We start from the raw sequence: 13515 nt of genomic DNA, 5'->3' as shown, positions 1-13515 counted from the left end.
ATTTCTTCCCATTTTTTAATTTCTTTTTTAACTTCAGCCATTTCCCGCCTAATGTCCTTCTTTAATTCCTCTCCCCTTTTCTCCTGCTTTTCTTCATAAATCCCCATGACCTCTATCATCATTTCTCGAATTTTCTTTAGTCTTTCCTCTTTCATCGTCACTTCACTTTCATTTCCGATACCGTCAGCACCCTTACTATTATCGTTCTTCCCTACCAAATTCTGCTTTTCCGGCGGCGATCTAAACATTTTCTGATATTTAATGCTCACTCCGATATCTTCCTTCTCTTCACTGCTTTCCCTCCCTCTCTTTCTTTTGATAAATGCTTCTATTGACCCTAAGTTTTTTGCTCTTAACCTTTCCTTTTCTATAGTTATTTTATACTTCCCCCTTGCCTTCCCTTTCTTTATCTCCTCTTTCGGCGTACTGAACACTTCCTGCTCTAACTCTGTTTCTTTCTCAGAGATACTCGCTCCGCTAGCCATGAATCAAATTCAAACTTTCCCGCCTTCTATACTTCCCTGCTTCCACCGTCGCGATGTAGTACCTGTCTAGACTTTCTTTGTCGCTACCCAACCCTTCTACTACTAACCGGATCGACACAGTCCATTCATCCTGTCACAAATCTCCAAACAAACTTCCACACAAATCTGTCTCACTCCTCCAAAATATCTACCTCCCTTTTGCAATTTCACAATACCTCAATTAACCTCTCACATCCACGCCGTTCTACACATTTCCACAATCCACTCACCTCAAATTTCACCACAATATCAGAAAAACTTAGCATCAACAATTCCCAATACGTTACACTTTCATGCCGGAAACGCACGGAAGTCAATTTTTAACTAAAAAATATCACTTCTCAACCAAAAATTTAATCATTAAATTTATACTCCAAAAATTAATGTTTGACCAAAAAATTAATCTTCAACGAAAATTATGTAATATTAAACTTGAATAGTATTTTAATTTTCAGTTTAAGAAAAAAACATTATTTTCAAACAAAATAGAAACAAATTTTCAATAAAATATTTAAATTTTCGGTAAAAAATTTCTTTTCATCCAAAGAAAAAACAATTTTTCAATCAAATAGCACACTTTTAAACTAAATAAATGAATTTTTAATTAAAACAATAAATCTTCAATAAAACAATTACTTTTCAACAAAATAGTTTATTTTTCAATCAACTAAATTTATTTTTAACCTACAATATGACAATTTAACATTTAAACTCATACTTTTACTCTAAAAACTACTTTCATCTTAGATTTTATTCTTTTAAAAAATTCCTGTCCCACGTAAAAAATTCCTTATTTCAAGTGAAATTTTATTTCTTTACCGAACTTCCTGTCCTAAAGTAAAAAAATCATTATTTTTATTCATATGCCCTGCAACTGTAGATAATGTAGAAGAAACTTTCTCAAATTGGCCAAAATTATTTTAAAAAATGAAAACGTGAATTTTGCTACGATCAGAGGTGTCCATTTTTTAAATTCAATTTCCGGTTTTTTTCCAGCACACAAAATTCCCGGTTTTCCGGTAAGTATAACTCCCGAAAAGAGACGAATTTGTTTCAAAATAGCTGAAATAGCAATCTAAAAATTTGAATATTCAACAAATAGATCGTTTTTAACCAAGAAACATGAATTTTTTAACAAACAGTTGAATTGTCTAAAAGAATTAATGCTTCACCGCACGGTTTCTTTTACAACCAAATATTTGGATTTTCAATCAAAAGGGACTAACTTTCAACAAACCAAATTAATTTGTAACTAAATGGTTGAATATCTGGCCTAAAAAGTCGTATTTTTTACAAAACAATTGAATTTTCAACAAAAAAGTTATTATTCAACGAATAAAGATGAGTTTTCAAACAAAAATAGTTCGATTTTCTTAGTGGGTTCTATTAATTCAGTTTACATTTAAGAAAAAATGTTATATTATTCGATTTAAAATGTTCAACTTTAAGTCTTGCAATTTGAGAAACTTTAAATACGGATTCACGCAATTAAATATTGTTTAATTTAAAACGCTATCAATTTAAAATTAACTAAGTATAAAGTTTTAATGAGTATATTTTTTTCTAGTATTGACTTAAAAAATTGGCAGAAATGTAATAAAATAATTATCAAAATGAAAAAGTATTATAAGTGTGTCTATTTTTCAAAATTCCAGGTCTTTTCCAGTTTTTCTGGTCCTGTGGCAACCCTGTATTAAAATAAATATAACTCACGAATAAAATGGGTCCTTCTTTTTAAGCTTAGTGCCAGGAATCGGCATACCGTCCGCTTGTAAAAAGCCCTCATAATCTGTATTTTTGGGATCCAGAGCAAAGTAATCCTTCGGCTCCTTCAAGTCGACGAATTCAGAATGATAGATCATACCATAGGCGAGTCCCCTGTCATAAGATGCTTTATTTATTATCATAGCATCTTCCATGTCGTATCCCTGTTCATAAAAACATATATTTGATAGACTACAATTTTTAATTCAAAATTGTCAATTTATTTTGGATTTGTACCAGATATATTCAATCTTTACCGTGTATGAAATAACGGCTACTATAGCGTTGGTGCCCATGGCAAAGTGATCCAATCCGATGTCATCGTGGTGAGTTGGTCTGAATAAGGGAGTCGCTGGAGTTTGCAATCTGTATAATTTTGTCTCAGATTGCTGAAGCCAATTGAGACACGGAGTTCCCATTGTTTGTTTACCCATCTAAAAAATGGGGGAAAATTATGATTTGCTCTATCAGGGTGGCAGCAAACATTCATTTTCAAAATTCTCTGATATTTTCCTGACCAATTTTTCATTTTCATTGATCATCAACTTTATTAAAGACGTGATTTTTAATCGCATATCATTTTTAACACAGAATCTTTTATAAACGGAATAAATCCATTTCAGATTGAAATTTAAACATTTTGAATTTATTTCAATAAAAAAAATAAACAGAAGAATTTTGGATCAAAAATTAGAATTTTTAACGAAATACCTCGAATTGCCAGAAAATAATGAAATTTTTAAGAAAAAGTTGGATTTATAACCAATTTGTTGAATGTTCAGCCTAAAAAGATGAATTTTCAACGAAATGAAAGAATTTATAAATAAAAAGGATTAAACGACAGTTGATTTCACAACAATAAAAAATCATTTAAAAGGACGAGCATTCTGTTTAAATAGACGAATTTTCCAACAAAACAGTGGAATTTTCGACCAAAAAAGATAATATTTGATCAAAATTCTTCCATTTTTAACCAAATAATTAAATTTTCAACCAAAAAGTAGGATTTTTAACCAAATACTTGAATTTTCTACCTATAAAGATGAATTTTCATGCAAGTATTTGAATTTTAAAATCAAAAAGATTAAACTTTAACCAAAAACAGTTTTATTTTCAACCACATTGTTGAATTTTTAACAACAAAAAATAACTTTTTACCTAACAGATGCACTTACAACCAAATAGTGGAATTTTTAACCAAATGTCCTAATTTTTAATTAAACCACATTAAATTTCAACCAAAACCAGGTGCAATTTTAAAGAAATAATTAATTTTTCCAGACAAAGGCGAATTTTTTAAAAGACAGTTCAATTTTCAACCAAAGCAGTTGATTTCCCAGTAAAAGGTCAATTCTTCACGAAAAATGTATTAGTTGAAATTTCATCAACAAAAAAAAGAATTTTTATGGAAATAATTATATTTTTGACAATATAGTTAAATTTTCATTCAAAGAGCAGAATTTTCAACAAAATAATTAATTTTTCTACAATGTAATGAAATGTGAAACCGGATGATAGAATTCTCAACCGAAAAAAATGAATTATCAACAAAAAATGTAATAGTTGATGTTTCAACCAAAAAATATTAAATATCTGGCAAAAAGATAAATTTTAAAACCAGAAAGACGAATTTTTAACAAAATACATGAATTTTCAAACTAAGATACATTTTTGACCATAAATAGAAAAATGTAATTTAAAGTAAAAAGATATAATTTTTCCACCGAAAAAAAAACAAAAAACGAATTTTAAACAAATTAGTCAATTCTTGATCCATAACATGAATTTTCAACTAACATTATAAATTTTCAACAAATGAATATTTTTCAGTCAAGAAAGACAAAAAAAGTTAACGTAAATTTTTGAAAATTTTCTTTTAATTTGAAAATTATTCTGAACAAAAAAATGTCAACAACATGGTAAAATTTTCAACCAAAATATGAACTTTCAAGTAAAACAATACATTATTCACGTTGAATTTTCAATTTAAAAAAATGAATTTTCAACAAAATTGTTAAACTTTCAATCGAGGAGATGAACTTTAAACTGAAACGATTAATCTTCAGCTCAATAGATTAATTTTTAGTTAAAAAACGAATTATCAGCCAAATAGTTAAATTTTCAACAAAATATTTGAATTTTCAACCAAATAGTTGAATTTCCAACCTACAAAGATGAATTCTCAATAAAGAAATGTAACAGTTGATGTTTAAACTCAAAAAGAATAATTTACAATGAAATATTGAAAAGTTAAATTTTCAGTAAAAAAATATGAATTTTCAGTAAAAAGCCTAAAGACGAATTATCAACTGAAAACGATAAATTAAAAAAAAAAAAAAAAACAAAAACGAAAAGTATTTACTTAAAACATTAACTTGAAACCAAATGAATAAATTTTCAAAAACTAGTTAAACTTTTAGCCAAGGAGATGAATTTTAATCTAAAACTATGAATCTTTAACTGAAATAGGGTAATTTTTAATTTAAATATATTAATTTAAAAAAAAAAAATTGTTCAACTGAAGTTGTAAATGTTCAACTAAAATTATGCATCTTCAACAAAAAATGATTTTCAAAAGAGTTTTTCAACATTCAACCAACTACAGTTAAATCTTCAACCAAAAAATGCAAATTTTCAACAAAATAGTTAAATTCTCATCCAAAGAAGATTAATTTTCTACCAAACTGTTTTATTTTTATTCAGAAGCTTAATTTTCTACCATATATATTACAAACAAGAATATTATATTAGAAAGGAATCCTAACTTAATTTTCAAAATTCCCTAATTTTTCCCTGGCCAATTTTTTATTTTGTAGATAAAAATAAAGAAATATAAAATTTATTAGCCTAGACAGTTATTTAAGCTTTAAAGTGTCTCTTATAGAAATTCCCTGACTTTTACCAGATTATTTTTAAAATCCCTGCCTTTCCCTGACCAATAAAATTCCATGCTTTTTTCCTGATTTCCAGGTTTTCCTTGATCTGAGGTTGCCCTATCCATTCATCTATTCAGGGAACAAAATTTGAATTCAGAACTCACCTGACACTGGTACATATTCCTAGGACTCTGGTTATTGTCTGGCATAGGAATCAGACAAGCCAGATTACTGAGAAAGGCAGTCTTTGATAATTCCTGATAAGTTGTTAACTGTAAAGAAACATATAGTTTGCAACAAAAACAAAAAATGATGAAAATAAAAAATTAGAGTAAAAAAACACATAAAGTTCGCACCCCCTCGTAAGCTTCTTCCGGTTTAATACAAATGTCTAAGTAAACTTGTTCAAATGTTCCAATCAGTTCAGTTTTCTGCACCGCCAAATTGTGAACAGGCCTCATCATTCTCGCGGGTCCAGTGAACAAAAACAAACCCGGGTATTGTGCTCGGACCTTTTTCTTTGGAACCAGTACAATTTCCGTCGTAGGAGGAATTTTGCTATTTATTTTCAGAACTCGTAGTTTGTCAACGACTCTAGAGACGATTTTGTCTTCAATCAAGCCGATTACTTTTCCGTCTAACATCACAGTGTGTGATCCCTTCCAATCATCCGCGATTGACAAAGGTAACATTCCTAAATCCAGCAAGACCAGAGGTATTGCTTCCTTTAATTTTGGATCGGGATATTTCGTTACGATGCAGTTCATTGTCAAGTGATTGAGAAGACCACAAGGTGTACCATCGGGTGTGTTAACGGGGCAAATGAAACCTGGAAATTGAATTTATATTAGAAATGGAGGGATTGGCGACATAGCATTTGAGTGAACACCATATTTCACAATTTTAAACATTTTCTAATATTTCAAAATATTTTTAAAATTTCAAAGATTTCACTCAAGTTGCAAAGATTTCATAAAAATTTCGAAGGACTGTAATGATTTTAGAAGGAATATAAAAATTTGCAAAGCTTTTAAAGATTTCGCAAAAATTTCAGGGATTCCAAAAAATTAAAAAGTATTAAAACGATTTCACAAGGATTTAAAATTTCAACCAAGTTTTTATGATTTCACAAAGATTTCAACGATGTCACCATCTTTTTAAAGATTTCAGAAGGATTTCAAAGATTTTATAAGATGCCACAAAGATTGAACAAATTTCAATAATTTTACAAAGAATTAAAAAAATTGAAAGATTTTCCAAAGATTTAAAAGATTTCGAAGAATTCATAAATATTTCCAAGATGTCAGAAATACTGCAAATATTTCACAAGATGTCACAAAAATTTAAAATATTTCAAAAAGTACATTGATGATTCAAAGATTTTAAATGCTTTAAAATATTTCAAATATTCCAAAAACTTTCAATGGCTTCACAAAGATTTGAGATCATAAATTTCAATGATTTTATTAAGATTTCAAAAACTTGCAGGCTTTTACAAATTTTTAAAAGATTTCAATGTTTTCAACAGTTTTTATACAAATTTCGAAGAACTTACAAGTTTTTATACAATTTTCAATGGTTTGACAAAGATTCCACAATGGTTTCAAAATACCAAATACCAAAGTTTCTATTATTTTACAAAGCTTTCGCAAGAATTTTAAATATTTGAAAAGGAGATCAAAGATTTCACAAAAATTTCAATAATTTTACAAAGAATTCAAAAAAATGAAAGATTTTCAAAAAAATTTCAAAAGATTTCGAAGATTTTGCAAAGATTTCAAAAATTTCAGAAGTGCTGCACATATTTCACAAATGTCACAAAGATTTTAAATACTTCAAAATATTTCGAATTTTTTAAAAACTTTCAATGATTTCAGAAAGATTTTAGAGATTTCGAAAGTTTTCACAAAGATTTTTAGGATTTCAAAAAGAATCCAGAAGTATTTAATAAATTTCAATGATTTTATAAACATTTCACAAACTTATAAGCTTTTACAAATATTTCAAAGATTCCAAAGTTTTCAAAAGATTTCACAAAGATTTCCATGTTTTCAAAAGTTTTAATAAAAATTTCGAAGATATAAAATGTTTGTGTAGATTTCAATGATTTCAAAAAGATTTCACTAAGATTTCAAATATTTTACAAAGAATTCAGACAGATTTAAGAATTCACAAAGATTTAAAAAAAATTCAATGATTTCACAAACATTTTAAATATTTTCAAAAATTTCAAGAAATTTACAATGATTTGAAGATTTAAAAAATGTAGTATATTTCACAGAAGGTTTCAAAGATTTCGCAAAAATGTCTAATATGTCCAGGATTTTAAATATATAAAAAGATTTAAACGATTTCTCACAGCTTTGAAGATTTTAAAAAGATTTCGAATATTTAAAATTTTTACAAAGATTTCAAAAATTTTAAACTGTATCATAAATTTCAGAAAGATTTCACTAAGATTCAAAAAAATTTCACAAGATTTCAAAATATTACAAGAGTTTAAAAATATTTCATAAAGATATCCAATATTTCCAGGATTTTAAACATATCAAAAAGTCTTACAAAGATTTGAAAGATTTAAACAAATTAAAAATATTTATAACATTTTCAGAAAGACTTTAAAGATTTCAAAGATCTCACTAAGATTCAAGAAGGTATTAAAATATTACAAAGATTTCTATGCTTTTACGAAGATTTTAAAGATGTCACAAGGATTTAAAAAGATTTCGATTATTTAATAAGTTTCCACAAAGATTTTGAAATTTAAAAAAATTTTCGTAGTCTTCAGAAAGATTTCAGATTTCACGAAGGTTTTATAAATTTTTCTAAGATATCAAAAAGAATCACACCAGAATTTCAAACAATATACAGAGATTTGAAATATTTCACAAACATTTCAATGATTTCACAGAGATTCCACAAATATTACAAAGATTCCAAAATATTTATAAAATTTCAAACAGTTTAGAATATTTTAAAAACTTTTACAAAACTTCGAGGATTCTAGACGATATTAAATATTTTACGAAGAATCCATAAACATTTAAAACATTTCTATAAGATTTAAAAAAATTAAAAATAATTCAACAAAGACTGCAGAAATATCTCAGATTTCAGAAACATTTATAAGATTTCACAAAAACTTCAGAAAGACTTCAAGCCTACAAATAGACTTAAAAGATTTCAAAACATTTCAAATATCCCAACGATAGCACAAATGTTTACAAAGATTTCAAAAAATTTCAATTATTTCAAAAGATAAAAAATATTTCATAAAAACATCAGAAATATTACGCCCAAATTTTAATGATTTTTATGGTTTCAAGGATTTCACAAATATTTAAATGATTTTATAAAAATATCAAAACCTTCAATGATCTCACAAAGATTTCAAAGACTTTAAAAAGAAAAAGAAATTAAGAGTTTATAAAATTACCCCAAGCATCAGGAAGCAGTTTTCGATGTTCAGTTGTCCTCATTTCCGTGAAGAATGTACCTCTATGAATCGATCTAAAGTGACTCATATAACGCATTCTGTTAATATTTTCAGCGACTATCGCAAAACCCGTGCTTTGCATTAAACCTAAACCTGTATCACTTCTAATGTTTCCAGTCGCCAAGAAATTTTGCATCGCACTTTCAAGGGTTCCAGCATTCTTCAAAGCGTTCAAAACATCCTCTATTAAACAAAAAACAAACAAAAAAAAAACCATTACAAATAAATAGTAAAACTTCTAAAATAAATCAGGGTGTCTACTCAAATCCAGGAAAAAAATTCTCTAATAATTCCAGGCTTTTCCAGATATCTCCACAGTGTTTTCCAGGTATAATTTTTCGTGAGTTTATTATAAATAAAGTTTTTTAATTGCTAGGAATTCAATTAATATTACAAGATATTCTAAAATATTTGAGAACGATAGATCAATTAAATAATTAAATAGTGCTGAAAACAAGATAATCATTTCTTGAATTTGCATCTAAAGTACATAATGTCCATGAATATGAATGATAATAATTAAATACAATTTAAAAGCTTTAAAATTTCTAATTTTTGAAGTGGAAATTTGAATTTTCCAACTGATAGATGAATTTTTAACAGGAATTGTTTAACCGAAAAGATTAATTTTCTACCAAAAGGAGATTTAAAAAAACATTAATTCTCAATCAACCAGTTGAATTTTTAATCGCAAAAGATTAATTTTCAATCATACAGATTAATTTTAAACTGAAAAAAATCAGTTTTCTATCAAAAATAGAATAGTTAAATTTTCATATAACAAAATTATTACTTACCAAAAAAAAAAAACAGATTTATTTTTCAAACAAATTTAATTTAACTTTCAACCAAGTAGTTTCATTTTCAACCAAAAAGATGAAATTATTACTAAAAATATCAATATATAATTGCAATACTTAAATTGTTAAGCAAAAAAAAAATGAATTTTCAAATAAGACAATTAATTTTCAAACAGGAGGATTAATTTTTTTGCCATGAAACACAAAAATAATATGAATTTTTAACAAAAAAAATCGAATTTTCAACTCAAAAAGACTAATTTTGAACCAAATAGTTGAATTTTCACCCAAACTAGCTGAAACAGACGACCTTTAAGAATAAATATGAATTTTTAAGAAAAGAGTTTGATTTTGAACCTACTAGTATTATTGTCAAAAGAAAAAAAAATGAATTTTCAACCAAAATCAAGAATATTTAACTGGAATACTTGATTTTTAAAGTAAAAAGGTGAATTTTCTACCACAGAGAAATTTTTTCAACTAAATACATGAATTTTCAAAATAATATTTGCATAATTAAATACAAAAAGACAACTTTTCAACCAAATAGTTAAATTTCAAACCAAAAATATCAAGTTTTAACCAAAAATGAAATAGTTAAATTTTAAACAAAAAAGATTAATTTTAAAATATAATGATGAATTTTAAAATAAAATGATAAATGTTTAACTGGAATGTTTGTTATTTTAACCAAAAAGATGAAGTTTTAACCGGAAAGATTCATTTGTATCAAAAAGAAAACAAACTTTAAAAGAAAATGGATGAATTTTTAATTGAAAAGATAAATCGCCAATCAACAATTAAATAGTTGAATTTCCATTAAAAAAATAATGATTAACCAAAAGACATCAATTTTAAACTAAAAAGATGTAATTTTCAATGGGAATAGTTGCATTTTCCCGAAAAACAACTAATTTGCAAACAAAAACGAAACTAATTTTTTTTAAATAGCAAATACCAAAAAATTAAGAAATTTTAAATAAAAAATATAATTTTTCAACTAAACTATGAATAGCTATATTTTCAGTACAAAAATGAAATTAAAAAATGTGAAATAAAGAAACGAATTTTCAACAAAATAGTTAAAGTTTCAACCGACATAGTTAAATTTTCAGTGAAGAAATCAATTTTCATCCAAAGAAACAACTAATTTTTAATAAAAATACCTCACTTTTCAACTATGTAGATGAATTTTCAATTAAAATTATAAATCTTTAACAACAACAAAAATAATTTTTAACAAAAGAGTAACTCTCAACTAAGTAATTAAATCTTCATTAAATTTTAATATTTTTAAATTTTAAAAATTTTAATTAATTTTTAATAAAAAAACAATGGAATTCAATCAAGAAGAACGAATTTTCAAGGAAAAGCATGAATATTTGACCAGATACTTGAATTTTCAACTAAAATCGATATTTTTAAAATCAAAAACAAAATAGTTAAAGTTTCAAATAAAAAAATTGATCGCATAAAATATAACGAATTTTCAACAAACAGTTCAATACATTAATATAAAGCTACTTTTACAAATAAATAATCATTCTTATTCAATTTAAAAAATTAAGCACGCTCTCGAATCAACTCCCTAGCTTTAACGAAAATTCTCTGCAACTGCCAGGTTTTTCAGGTTATCCAGGTAGGATAGACACCCTGTAAATCGTAATTCAGTCTTAAATCAGTGATTAAAAATAAAAATTAATTATCTAAAATTAAAAAAATTCAGATTGGATTAAAATTAAAATCCTCATTTGAGTAGGAAGGAACAGCTTCGAAAAAACATAGAGAGCATCGTGGTTTCGTTGCTGTTCCTACCTGCTCAAATTTTTCTTGCTTTAATAAGGGTGCTGCATGAGTGTCAAAACTTTGGAAATTTTTTATATTTTTTCAAATTACAATAGGAACATTTTCTAGTGGTTATCCAAATTTGGTCGTTGGATTTTTGACCTTATTTTCAGGAATTCTGCGCATTAAATTAATTATCTATTATTCTTATCTAAAATCAACTCACGGGGCTTTAGTGTATAATTAGCAATCGATCTCGCCTTCTTCATAATCACCAATCTCACGTTATTCAGCCAACTGGCAATTTTCTCTTTAAGAACCTGCAGGTACAAATGACCACCGACCAAACATTCTTGCATCATAACGGCGTCAACACCTTCGACTATACAATTTTCCTTAGAAGCTGAGAAAAGTTTTTTCGTCATGAAGACGAGCAACTGAAATTTATCAGTTGGATCGTCAAGATGAATTGCTATACAATACCTAAAGAAAAGAAAAAATCTATCTTATTTCTACTCTATCTTCAAATATCTGGACCAGGTTATTGAAAAAAGGTCTTTTGTTTTGTAAACTCCCTCCTCTGGAAAATGTGTCCTTTTGGTGAGAAAGTATACCAAGAATTTTGGCAGGATTAAAAAAATATTTTTTTTTAGGGGTCTTCTCTCAAGCCCATTTTTGCAACACAAAATACTTATATTAATTTAATTGCTGTTACGATTGGATTACTTTACTTTGGAATAAATGCATTTTTTATTTTTAGTGAAATATATCACCCGGATTTTTTACAGAATGAAAAAAGTATATATTTTGTCAAGTTCGTTTGAAAAAATGCTTATTTTATTTTAATTTTCGCTTTGACAGGGAAAAGTCAGAAAATTTTGTAGAGTGTGTTCAAATTGAAAAAAAAACTTTAATATTAAATTAAATAACTATGTTTTTTCATTGGTAAAATTAAAGGACCCCGCACTAAATGTATGGGAAAATGGCTTTCGGTGGATTTAGCTGAAACTTCGTAATTTTTAAAGTTATAAGTGTCGGATGAAATATACGTTAAAAAAATCCAAAAAAATGGACAGTTTTAGCGCTATGCGGCGCTAAGCGCTCAAGATCAGTGAATCAAACGAATTACAACAGATTTTGTTACAAAAGCGATGTCAACATAGAAATCACGGTTCAGATCGTTGTCTGTCATATTTTCGCCTACACCGTTGATTAATATAGCGCGCTTCTCAAAACGATCAAACGCTAAGCGCCCAAGATTTTAACTTGACTAATTAATCACTTCTTTAAAGGCAGAAATGTTACCCAAAGTAACACTAGTAACTAGTGCCCACCTACCGATAATAACATTCTACCCTTCGTAAGAGGACTGAACGCTAAGCGCTCAAGATCAGCGAATAAAACCAATCCTAGTAACTTTAGCGACAAAAGCCATGTCACTATAAGAATCACGCATCAGAAAGTAGTCAGTAATATGTTTAGCAAAACCACTGAGTTATATTGCGCGCTTCTCGAAACGACCAAACGCTAAGCGCCCAAGATTTGAACCTGACTAAGTAATTTCTTTTTTAAAGACAGAAATGGTACCCAAAGTAACATTAGTAACTAGTGTGCACATACCGATAATAACATTCTACCCTTCGCAAGAGGAACGCATCAAGAAGTGGTCAGTAACATGTTTGTCTGGCATTTCTTTTGTGAAAGGCCTTTGAAAAAGAGATTTCTTAGTCAAGTTCAAATCTTCTGCGCTTAGTGTTTGCCCGTTCTGAGAAGCGCGCTACAAGATTCAACGGTGTTGACTCATATTGTCATTGGTTTGGCTAAACATGTTACTGACCACTTCTTGATGCGTGTTTCGTATACAGACATCGCTTGTGCCGCTAAAGCTACTAGGATTGGTTCTATTCGCTGATAATGGGCGCTTAGCGTTCGGCGCTCTGGCGAAGGGTACACTGTTATTATCGATGTGCGCACTAGTTACTAATGTTACTTTGGATACCATTTCTGTCTTTAAAAAAGTAATTACTTATTCAAGTTCAAATCTTGGGCGCTTAGCGTTTGATCGTTTCGTTGAAAATTCGTATTATTTTTGCAAAAAATAAATTTTTTATAAAGAAAATTAAACTGTTCCATTTGTTTTAAAATTGACATTTCTTAATCTCTGACGCTAAAGTTTGCTATTTGATTTAATTTAATTATTATTTTGTTTAATTTACCAGTTTTAGTTGAAAATTCATATATTTTGAAGACAATTTAACTTTATTGGTGGA

General features: G+C 27.6%; 1 protein-coding gene across 1 annotated transcript in view; it reads right to left on the bottom strand.

Annotated features, from left to right (window-relative positions):
- Nucleotides 1–13515, bottom strand: part of LOC117180845 (DNA-directed RNA polymerase I subunit RPA2) — a 46370-nt gene that overhangs the window by 16388 nt on the left and 16467 nt on the right. The window contains exons 5-10 of the mRNA XM_033373380.1: nucleotides 11472–11728; nucleotides 8601–8843; nucleotides 5521–5993; nucleotides 5329–5436; nucleotides 2546–2722; nucleotides 2238–2452 (exon numbers count right to left, since the gene is read on the bottom strand). Of these exons, the coding sequence (XP_033229271.1) occupies nucleotides 2238–2452; nucleotides 2546–2722; nucleotides 5329–5436; nucleotides 5521–5993; nucleotides 8601–8843; nucleotides 11472–11728 (1473 nt within the window). The remainder of the gene's footprint in view (nucleotides 1–2237; nucleotides 2453–2545; nucleotides 2723–5328; nucleotides 5437–5520; nucleotides 5994–8600; nucleotides 8844–11471; nucleotides 11729–13515) is intronic.

Source organism: Belonocnema kinseyi, chromosome 9, assembly GCF_010883055.1.
Source record: "Belonocnema kinseyi isolate 2016_QV_RU_SX_M_011 chromosome 9, B_treatae_v1, whole genome shotgun sequence".
NCBI classification, from domain to species: domain Eukaryota; kingdom Metazoa; phylum Arthropoda; class Insecta; order Hymenoptera; family Cynipidae; genus Belonocnema; species Belonocnema kinseyi.
The sequence above is the reverse complement of the archived record's forward strand: the minus strand, read 5'-3'. Positions and strand labels throughout refer to the sequence as shown.